The sequence below is a fragment of the Bombina bombina genome, chromosome 1 (genome assembly GCF_027579735.1).
Source record: "Bombina bombina isolate aBomBom1 chromosome 1, aBomBom1.pri, whole genome shotgun sequence".
NCBI lineage: Eukaryota > Metazoa > Chordata > Amphibia > Anura > Bombinatoridae > Bombina > Bombina bombina.
In genome coordinates, this window is record NC_069499.1 from 237,205,313 (window position 1) to 237,217,495 (window position 12,183).

Sequence of the window (12,183 nt, forward strand, 5' to 3'; positions counted from 1 at the left end):
GTTTTTTTTTGAAGGAGGTATTTGAAGCCTTTGGCTGGGGTGTCTTTGCCTCCTCCTGGTGGCCAGGTTCTGAATTCCCAAAAGTAATGAATGCAGCTGTGGACTCTTCCCGTCAGAAGAAAAGAAAATTATCAGGTAAGCATAATTTATGGTTTTGGTTTTTTTGCATTTTTGTTCCTGATATATTTAATTCTGTTAAAATTACTAAAGTTTTTTAAAGACCCTGTAATATGCCAGATGCGTTATTTTAAAGCCTTTTTTTTTAGTAAAAAACAAACATTTAATAATTCACAATATCTGATGTTCCACTATTTATGTTCTTCATTAGATCAAAAGGTTTTCTTTATGACATGAACTGGAGCAAATAATGGTGTGGTTTTCAGCATTAAATCAAGAGTTTCAGATTTGAAGCAATGAAAAGAATTCTTTGTCTGTGAGTGTCAGACACATTACAAAGAGAAGCTGATCTATTTCAGACAGATGGAAGTGTCATTTACAGCAGACACTGTGTTCCTGTATGACTCCTGGCAATGTGTAGTAAAGAGAACAAAGTGTGTAATACATAGGTAGTATAGAGTAATTGCATGAGCTGTGTATCATTTTTATAAAAATAAACTAAAGTTGGCAAAAATCAAATGGGCACTGACAGACTACTCATGAGTAATTATGAGTAATTAAAAATTGTTTTTATTTAGTTCATTTCTCAGTAAAATTATACCTATATATTGAAGAAACCTGAAAATCACAAACTTTCATAATTTGGACAGAGCATGCAGATTTAAAAGACTTTTCAATTTACTGCTATTATTAAATTGTATTTGGGTTTGTTCCCATGGTATCCTTTGTTGAAGACCATACAGAATTTAATATCAGGATTGGAAAGGATGTTCTATTTGAAACCTAAAAGTTCAGTTTAAACTTTCAGGTCCCTTTAAAGTGATGCTAAATAATGTACATTTTTATCTATCTGTGAAAACTACAATGTGTGTATATGTGTGTATATATATATATATATATATATAAGTGTTTGTTTTCACCTTGGGTCAGTCTGTTCTCTACCCCTTCCAGCTCCTATTCTGTAGTGTAGTGAGTGACCATCCTACTCATTACGTTATTCTGTAGCGTAGTGAGTGACCAACCTACTCATTACGTTATTCTGTAGCGTAGTGACCAACCTCATAACGTAGTCACTAATGTGCGCTCGAGATATCAGAGCTAATACACATGCACAGAGCCTCTGTGCAGCCTCTCCAATATTTGTTGATACCCCTGTCGAGCATTGTAAATCATTTGGGCAAATGAGTGCAGGTACCATGCAGCAATGCACAAGACTGGATGAGTGACTAAAAGAAAAAAAATAATAATAATCAAGGGGGAGTGAAAATTAATAATGCTCTTATAGAGCAACATCTTAAACTTTACCATCGCTTTAAAGGGACATGAAACCCAAATTTTTTCTTTCATGATTCAGATATACAATTTTACAATAATTTACTTCTATTATCTAATTTGTTTCATTCTCTTGGTATCATTTGTTGAAGGAGCAGCAATGCACTAATGGTTTCTAACTGAACACATTGGTGAGCAAATCACAATTGAGATATATATATATATATATATATACATATATATATATACAGCCACCAATCAACAGCTAGAACCTAGGTTGTCTGCTGCTTCTGAGCTTGCCTAGATAAACCTTTCAGCAAAGGCTAACAAGAGAAGGAAGCAAATTAAATTATAGAAGTAAATTGGAAAGTTGTTTAAATTGTATTCTCTATCTGAATCATGAAAGAAAATTTTTGGGTTTCATGTCCCTTTAAGAAAAAAAAAAGCTTCTTATCCACATGGAGAGGTGGAAAACTCTGAAATTAAATGTCCCTAGGCTCCTCAACTATCTATTATAAGATAAGTACCAGCCTGGTAGGAAAAACGGGTGGGAAATGTTTGGTTTCATTTAGTTAACCAAAATATAAGACTTTCTTTTTATTTCTATACCTAATGTCTAGACAAACTAAGCTTCCTCAAATATGTCTTCATGTCAGAGATAATGTCACATAATAGCCACTAGCCAGAGAATGCAGCATCACCCCTTAGATTATTGACATTAGTATTGTAAAACTTTTTTTAGTCTAATGCATGTTGCACATTGGTTGCCCGTTATTCTCTTATAGCAAAAATAGAATAAATACAATTTTTCACCAAGTTATAGTGCGAGCAGGTGCCTGTAATCCTCCTAGCTTGGTCTATATTGATATTATTTGCTGTACACCCTGTATATCTCTGCAGAATTAGTACATTACAAATAAAGATAATAGTACTCAATTAGTACTAGGCAGATGGGCACTAGGGCTCGTGAACATTATAACGATGTGACGAATTATAGATTCTACAGTAGCCCAGCACTTCAATGGATTACACTTTACAAATGTTGGTAAGTTTTCAATTAAGGCAATTGATGGGGCAAGAATGCCAATCAGAGGAGTAAATAAATCCAACATTTTGGATAAAAAGGAGTTGTACTGGATATTTAATTTAAAAACGAGATTTCCTAGTGGAATGAACAAAGAAAGGGACATTAGCTATTTTGTATAGACCAGTGATTTTTAACCTTTTTTTTGCCGTGGCACACTTTTTTACATTAAAAAATCCAATGGCACACCACCATCCCAAAATTTAAAAAAAATCACACATTGTAGCCTAATACAGCATATATATATACACATACACACAAACACACACATACTGTATGTATTGTGCTGTTATGCCATGCCTCCTACAAACTACCCCTGCACTGGGAGTAAAAAATAAGCAAAGTTTAAAAAATATGTCACACTGTTGTCAGTCTGCCGTGGCACACCTGAGGATCTCTCACGGCACACTAGTGTGCCACGGCAGACTGGTTAAAAAACACTGGTATAGACCATTAGTTCCTATTCTATGAGTGGAGGTTGAAAACAGTGTAGTTTAAAGGGACAGTCAAGTCCAAAAAAAACTTTCATGTTTCAAATAGGGCATGTCATTTTAAACAACTTTCCAGTTTACTTTTATCACCAATTTTGCTTTGTTCTCTTGGTATACTTAGTTGAAAGTTAAACCTAGGAGGTTCATATGCTAATTTCTTAGACCTTGAAGGCCGCTTCTCTAATCTAAATGTATTTTGATAGTTTTTCACCACTAGAGGGCATTAGTTCACGTGTCTCATATAGATAACATTGAGCTCATGCACATGAATTTACCATAGAGACAGCTTTGATTGGCTGAAATGCAAGTCTGTCAAAAAAACTGAAATAAGGGGGCAGTCTGCTGAGGCTTAGATACAAGGTAATTACAGAGGTAAAATGTGTATAATTATAACTGTGTTGGTTATGCAAAACTGGGGAATTGGTAATTAAGGGATTATCTATCTTTTAAAATAACAAAAATTCTGGTGTTGACTGTCCCTTTAACTTAGAGTATATCATAGGGGTATGTGTTGTTCACATTAACTCCGATATTAATACTTAACACGTTGTCTAACCTTCAATTATAGGATTTCTGTGGTATATCTTTGTGGTATGTTATAGTTATGTCTTTGAATGTTATGTTTATTTTAACTTGTAACGTAAAAATATTGCTATGTCTCTTTCCATTATATCAGTAATTTCTAAGTATCTATGATAACGATACATCATATGTAGAATTTTTTTTTTTTTAAGTTTTCTCTTTTATTATATATGGAAAAGTTGTTTTTTACATTTAGTAAACTGGATTAATATATTGTTTAATTTTACTTGTGCAGATAATGTACTTAACTTTGACACACACACATATATATATAAAAAATATTATTATACTTTATTTATGAAGCGCCATCATATTCTGCAGCGCAGTCCATGGATACAGTTCATTTAAATAAAACAATAATATATAACTTGTTAGAGACAGGACAAAATTTACAAACACATACAGGAGGAATTGAGGGCCCTATTCCCTTACAATCTAGAAGGGTTGGAGGTTGAGAAACAGGAGGTGAGGACTGCAAGATTGAGAAAGATGTTAATGCCGAGTTAGATGAGGGAAATGTTAGGTAATTGAAATTAATGTATTACTGAGTTGGGTGGTAGGCTTCTCTGAACAGAAAAGTCTTCAGAGAGCATTTAAAGGAAGAAAGATTAGGGCAAAGAGGGTAGGTGCTGCACGACAGAAGTCCTGCAGTCTAGCATGAGAGGAGGTGATAGTTGCAGATGCAAGGAGCAGGTCATTGTTGGATCTTAGTAGGCGGGCTGGAGTATACTTGTTGATTGTAGAGGATAGGTAGAGGTGAGTGGTGTTGGTGAGCATTTTGTATGCAAGAGGGAGAATTTTTTATTTAATTCTGCTGTGAATGAGGAGCCAATGAAGGGACTCGCAGAGAGGTGCAGCAGATATAGAGCGACGGGAAAGGTGGATCAGCCTGGCAGAGGCATTTAGGATGGATTGAAGGTGAAGAGTCGGGAAAGAGGAAGGCCAGTAAGTAGTTTATTGCAGTAATCAAGTCAGGAAATAACAAGGGAGTGGATTATTTGCTTTGTGGAATCTTGGAAATATTGTGTAGATGGTTGCGGCAGGATGTAGAAAGTGATTGGATATGGGGGACGAAGGATAGATTTGAGCCAGGTGTAACTCCAAGCCAGCGGACTTGGGGCGATGGGGAAATGGTGATGCCGTCAACAGGGATAGAGAAGTCACAAGTCGGTGTAGAGCTTGAGGGGGGATAAGGAGCTCAGTCTTGGACATGTTAATCTTTAGGTGGTGAGAGGCCATCTAGGAAGAAATACCAGATAAGCAGTCGCTGACATGAGAAAGGACAGAGGGAGAGAGCAGGGGTGGAGAGAAAGATTAGCAATTATACCCCCACTATTTCTACTAGCAACTAATACACATCAGGGATTTTATCCCCAGTTGCCAGAAACATATACTAATCAAGAAATTCACAGCTGCCACTAACACAGTAAGATATATTTATTGATAAAGATCAATAATTGTACCCTTCAATACACACACTGCTTTTCACAACCATTACTGTGGCTTAACCCTTTCAGCTATGAGTAGCACACAAAGGGCTAGATTACAGGGGATCGCTAACTGTTGCGTGCAAGCGATATCAGGTTTATCACGGGTGTTTTTATTCTAGCGTAACGGTTAATCAGAGCTCAATAGTGCTCGAGCTAACTTGTTTACTTTCAATTTGTAATACATGTTGAAAGTAAATTTAGCGTGCGTCAAGTTAGCGTGAGTCCAGAGCTCTGATTAAGCGTTACGCTAGAATAAAAATACAGTTAAAAGTACAGTTAGACTTATAATAACACTATCTAATAAAAAAAATTAATTTAAATTGCAATAAAAAGTTATAAGGGCTCAAAGATATGAGGTTTCAGGTGTTAGAAAAAAAGGTGTCTAAATGTGTGTGTGTGTGTATATATATATATATATATATATATATATATATATATGTGTGTGTGTGTGTGTGTGTGTGTGTGTGTGTGTGCGCGCGCAGATGTATTTATGTGTCCTTTTATTCTTAAACACATATATGTCTGTATATACCTATACCTGCATATCTATTCCTATTGATATAAGGGTATAGATAGGTATTTTACATTAACAGTATATATATATATAAATACATTATTTTCCATGTGAAGAACATAGGAATGCAAAATAGGCGTTTATATATATATATATATATATACCTAGCTTGAAATAGGTGCACTCTCACAAACACAAATTCAAATGCCAGTGTGCTGAGAAAATATTCAATATAAATGTTGCGAAAACAGCACTCTCTGTTCTTACCAATGGTGAATAAATCCTTTAATAACCAGTGATGTTTCTGGGAATACACCCCTTCTACAGACATAAATACATACTGTACATACATATATAGGTACAGATTTATATTGTACAAAAAAAACTACAGTATATATATAAAATGTATTTATGAATAAGTAGAACAGATGCTGCTATGTTAAGAGCATTTGAATGTGACATATTAATATTTATTGCCTGGTTAGCACACTTAAGTTGGAGTTTGCACTACTTGTTGTTAGGTGTTAGTTTTTTTCCCCTCACTGAAGTCTATGGGAGAATACATCAACTTGATCAGGTTATTGTAACTTCTGGCGTTTTGCGTGCATTGGGTTAGCGCAGGAGCGAAAACTTATTACTTTCAACTTGTAATACACATGGTATCCGATGTGCCCAAAAACCTAAAGAGCGGTAATTAGCGCTCCACTCGTAATCTAGCCCATAGTGTGATAAAGGTTACAAATATAGTGGCGCCTCTCCAGGGTGGCTGCCAGAGAAATTATAATTATTATTATCAGTTATTTGTACAGCACCGATAGGTTCCAAAGCGCTGTAGAAATGGGTCTAATATGAAAGGTGACAGTTATGGGAGGCAAAGGGATAGAGGGCCCTGCCGAGAGTTCCTGTCTTGTAAATCAGCCCTAATGAAGGTGATCTACAAAGCAGCTAGGCTCATAGCTTACATGCTAAGGGGATAACTAAAGGAGGAGAGGGAGAAATAATATGTGCACTGCCTGCAGCCATCTTGTAAAGCCTGCCATCATATTGCCAAACAAAATAAACTCTGTCAGTTGGCGGCACTTGTTTGTAGGATATTGCAGGTGCCAAAATGTAAGGATTTAAAGAGGCATTAAACACATTTCATTCTCACAAAAAGTTTAAAAGGACAGTCTAAACCAGAATTATTGTTGTTTAAAAAGATGGATAATGCTTTTACTGCCCATTCTCCAGCTTTGCAGAACCAACATTGTTATTTGAATATACTTTATAACATTTAAACCTCTAAATTTCTGCCTGTTTCTAAGCCACTACAGACAGCCTCTTATCACGTGCTTTTTTATTAGCTTTTCACAAGAGGCTGCTCATTCATGTGTGTCATATAGATAACATTGTGCTCTCTCCCATGGAGTTGTGCATGACACAGCACTATGACTAAAATGCAAGTCAATAGAGATAATAATTAAATAGCCATGTGATCAGGGGGCTGTCAAAAGAGGCTTAGATACAAGTCAATCACAGAGGTTAAAAGTATATTAATATAACCGGGTGTCTGTGCAAAACTGGGGAATGGGTAAAAAAAGGGATTATTTATCTTTTTAAATAATAAAAATGTTGGAGTTGACTGTCTCTTTAATTAGTATCTCCCTAATTTGACACAGCAAAGAAAATTTAAAAAAAAAATCACACTTAATTTTTATGTGTTGTTTCCCTGGATTGCAGCACAATGCAAACGGGCAATCTGTGTGCTTTTAAAATATATTTGTATGAAGATATGTTGCTGATGTATAAATGGGAATAAGGAAAAGAGTACAAGATTCAATAGTGCATATTCTATTCACAAACCACAAACTGTACCAGCAGGATCTGATGATGTTGGGACTGAGGTTTAACCCCTTGGATGCCAGAGACATGAGGGTAGCAATACTTCCTGAATTAAAGTGAGAGATTAGTAAACTCATATAGTTTATCATCTGCAATTAGATGACCTGCAAACCTCTTATCAATAGAAAAAAAAACAACTAGAGCTTGTGTAAAACTGTAGATATTTGTATTATGTATTAAATGTTACAATCCATTGTAAAAAGATAGCAGAAGATAAAAGTCATTTCTGCCACTTAAACATCAAAGCAAAGCTATAGGTATTGTTAAATGTCATTACTTACACGTGACCTATTTTAAAGTCAATAAAAAACACACAAATTAATTTACAATGCAATATAGTGACGTTTTAGCAAGTGCAACAAAAACAAGGTTTTTTTTTATTTACAATTTACATTTAATGTAATTGTTAATCTTTTCGATTCTGTAATTTTTTTTTTAAAAAAGGCAAAGAATTATTTTGTAAAGTCAAATATAATACAAAATCATGTATTTCAATATATAGTTTACTGTCACAAAAATATAGTAATACACATTAGTAAAACAAAAAATACAGTAAAGCTTATTAACATTGCAAATACAATATATATATGTGTGTGTATTGTTTAATAACAAATATATAAAATATAGATTAACTGAACATTTTGGCTTTAATATATTGACCCATTGGCAAGTTCGTTTTAACGTAGTTTTATGTAAAAGAATAATTTCCTATAAAACAAATTAATTAGTTTTAAGCTTTATCACTTACATTTGTTTGAATTTCAAAATGACTGTAAAGTTAACGAGACATAATTAGCAACTGTGGTTTATTTAACTAATTGCTAAGGAATTCCCTTGGGTTATTTTGTTGTTTTGCCCTATATTGTATAGTAGGAGATATGTTACAAAGCAAAATGTATTTGTTTTTTTGTATAAAGATTGTATCCTGGGCACAGTTAATCTGTCACATTCACAACTATGTTAGATTTGATACATTTGTTAATTATCACCCTGAAAAACCAAATGTAAACTGTGCTAGTCACAGACAAGAATACTAATGAGAGAATATTCCTATGAAAACAAAAAGAATACGTTTTATTTAACTTCACTGGATGTGGTTTAGTTAAATAACCCTTTATATGCCACATGTAACCCTTTCTATTAAAATCTTAAACAGGTTACCTGTCACGTGGCTTTATGGCTCTCTAGAATTTGCAACCAAGTATTTCTATTAACCCTTTCGTTATCAGATCTGCGGAGCTTGTCTTTTTTACATTAACCTATTAGCTACCAGAACGTGCTGCGTTTCTCTGACAACAAATGGGTTAACACAATGTCAACACAGAAGTTTTTCAGAACTACATATTAATAGATGCTTCAGAGATCACACTGAGGACTTGTAAGGAGTTTACTTGTGAAATGAAAAGGCTGTAACTCCTGTCCTGAGATGAGGGCAGCTTATTCCTTCTGAATCACACAGGACTGATCCTTCCTTGTGTTCCTTGCCTGGGACAGACCACAGGGTGGCTTACTCACCCCAGGGAGAATTCAGCTACAAGCAACTTCCCCAGTAAGCAGCTAATGAGGAAAGCCTGTCTCACCAGGGCTCCTCCTTGTGTTTTCTATTCTGAGGTTTCAGAGTGTCAGAGCAGCTCTAAGTGCCAGCAAGTACACTGGATTCACAGTAAGTGGAGAGATTTTGCTATAATGAACGTTTATACTTGTGCACATGGTAGGTGATATGAGAGTGTGTTTATGCATCTGATCTGGAAACTAGTAGATGAATTCCAGAAGACAGAGTGTTTTTGTTTATTAGATTTCTTATGTCTATACTTAAAGTGTTTATTTGATTCTAATTTTTTTAATAGTATTTAGAAATCCATATCAGGTCCCTAACTCGTTAAATTTAATACAGTGTGGCTGTAGTTTAACACTAGCTCATTTAAACACATATGTGCAAGCTTGTTGCTGGGTTGGTTTAGTTTGGTGAGTCTGTATACCTGAAGCACATAGATCTGATCTGAGTTAAGGTGGGGTTCCTAAAGTGATTTGACCCCTTCTCAGTGTCACTGAGACCCCATAGGGAAGTGGCTTTAAAGCTAACCCATTAATGCAGTCCATGGTGAGTTTGTCTTTTGGGTTGGCATGAAATGAGCACTGGTGTAGAAAAATACTGGTAAAGAGAAAGATCTCCAACATGGACAATTGATCTCCAATACACCTCCTCTTGCCAAGGGAGAAGATCATTACCCCATAAACGAGGTCTCTGTTTAGTTGTCCTTTTTCATCTAAGAATCTCTCAGGTTCAAAGACCTCAGGGTTTGTCCATTTGTCCTCGTCGTGATTAACTGACCACTGATTAACGAAAACTACTGTGTCTTTTGGAATGTAGAATCCATCAATGATTACATCACTGGTAGTGGAGTGTGGAATGGTGACTGGTACAAAGCTAGTGAAGCGCATAGTTTCATATATGAAGGCTACAACATAAGGTAGCCGGACTTTGTCCTCAGCTGAGGGCAGTCTGCCCTCCCCCACCACTAGATCAATCTCCTCCTGCAGCTTGCACTGGATGTGAGGGTACTTGATGAGCATCAGGATTATCCACGACAGTGCAGTGGACACAGTGTCTTGTCCAGCCCCCAGGAGATCTGTTACTGTCCCTTCTACATAGTCCTTACTCAGCCCATCTCCTGCCCCTGCACCGTGCTCTATGTTACTTATGAAGGCATCACTCATATCTCTGGTGACTTCAGGATTGTAGGTCTGCCGGTGCTGGGTTATTTTAACTTTTACAAAATCAAAGAATTCCACATTAAGTTCTTTAAAGCTATTGTAGAGGCTTCGTATTGGGTTTGGGAATATCTGGAGCCAGGGCATGATGTCAACCAAACTCCCAGCACCCACTGTCTGTCCAAACTTATCATTTCTCCCTACCAATGCTCTGAACTCCTGGTCATCATGACTATAACGTTTACCAAAACACAAGGCGCAGATTACATTAGCAATGGCTACTGTGCATTCGTGGTATGGGTCAAAGAAGCGACCGTCACTGCTCAGTTGCAAGAACACCTGCATCAGGTTTTGCACCTCAGCTACTACATGCTGTTCAAAAAGCGTGGTGGTTTTGGTGTTGAGAGTAGAGAAAGCTCTGAGAGTTGAGTGCGCTATTCTTTTATGAGCTTTCCAGAGGTCACTGTAGCCACCAAATGCCATGCTTTTACCCCCAGACACTAGCTGGAAAGAGGTGAAATTGGGTCTCCCAGCAAATTCTGCACTGTGCTTCACTAAGGCTTGTCTTATTGTGGTATCTCCATTCAACACAACAATATTGTGGTTTCCCAACCTGATCTGGAAAACATTGCCATATTTTTGTGCCATCTTGCAAAAGGTGAGATGAGGCATTTGTCCCAGCTGCATCACATTTCCTAAAAGTGGCCACTGGAAAGGACCCGGGGGGCTCTTTTTTTGCCCAAGGCTTCTTAAATGTAAGCAGGCTTCCAGGCAGATCAGAAATACAAAGGAGAACATCAAGGCTGGCTGCAGATTATCCTTCCACTCCCCAGAAGGTCCTGGCACCTGCAGATCATTTTCTATTATTTTCATTATTGAAAATTAATCAGAGTCCAGTTCAATATTCTTCTGTTTCCTGATTTGTGCTCTTTCCCTCCAAACAAGTTATGTAGCTTGGTCAGTTATTTATTTCCCCTTTTTAAGATAATTATCTAATCTTGCCCTTGTTAATTGTTGCAGTGTCTGAGTCGTCTCTGGTTTACTATATGTCTCATTTAAGTGCAGGGCCCTAACTCTTAACTTATACTAGACAGTAGTATAGGGGGCAGATATGTCTCCTCCCAATTTAGTGGTCCCATGGTCCCATCCAGCCGTCCCTTCCAGCCCAGAAGTACAAGATGTCACGTGCTCTCACCCAGCAGCATCTCTTTGGTTAACAAAAGTAACAGAATAATAATGTGAACTTGCATGAAAAACCAACCATAGACTGATATAAATACAGCAGGTCACATTGGTTTTGTGTTCAGCACATGCACAGTTGTCTGTCATAAATGTTCCTCTAGCGTCAATGCTCAGTGGACCATCTTATGGCTAAGAGAACATCATTAGCTTTGTGATTATGTATGACCATTATAACTAACTTATTTGGTGTGTGCACATTATCACTGTACATCTGCATCAGCTGACTGCATTGGTCATTCATACATTAGCATGAAGTGCTGACACTGCAGGAATTGCATTAGTTTGGTTTATTTGTATACAACAATTTCTAAGTAAAGCATCGCATTGTAATTCAAGCTTGAGATGCTTTTATTGCTCTAATATTCTGTTAATAATAATATAGTAATCCGCATCTTAATTTATTCAATGGAGAATGATGCATAAACCAGTTAAATCTCATTCACAATCCAACAGGATAACATATATATCCCTATGTGTATTTTATTGGGGCTGATTGGGTCATTGCCCTGATTGATATTTTCTGCTTCTGACAAAATAAATACAACATAAAAACGTATCTCTGGAATGAAGGTTTCAGTCAGTGTAGTTTTCTTTGGAGGGAAATTTCTATACAAAGCAGTTTCCCCAAAAATATTGTTTTGTCCATCTGGGCCCAAAACTAATTTAACTTCAAATAAATGCAACTTGAAAATAAATAAATATATATATATAAATCTGTGTGTGTCTTTTTTTCTTTTCTGGGAGGGGGTTAGCATGGAATGTATTAACTTAATGAAAAACCTGTTTTTAACAAGCTAC

At 36.3% G+C, this 12,183-nt stretch overlaps 1 protein-coding gene across 1 annotated transcript; it reads right to left on the reverse strand.

The window, feature by feature from the left end:
• Window positions 1-8,034: 8,034 nt before the first annotated feature.
• LOC128645121 (cytochrome P450 1B1-like) lies at window positions 8,035-11,118 on the reverse strand. The gene has a single exon (XM_053697888.1). It carries the CDS (start codon window positions 11,014-11,016, stop codon window positions 9,436-9,438), a length of 1,581 nt encoding a protein of 526 aa, XP_053553863.1. The 5' UTR covers window positions 11,017-11,118; the 3' UTR covers window positions 8,035-9,435.
• Window positions 11,119-12,183: the final 1,065 nt, after the last annotated feature.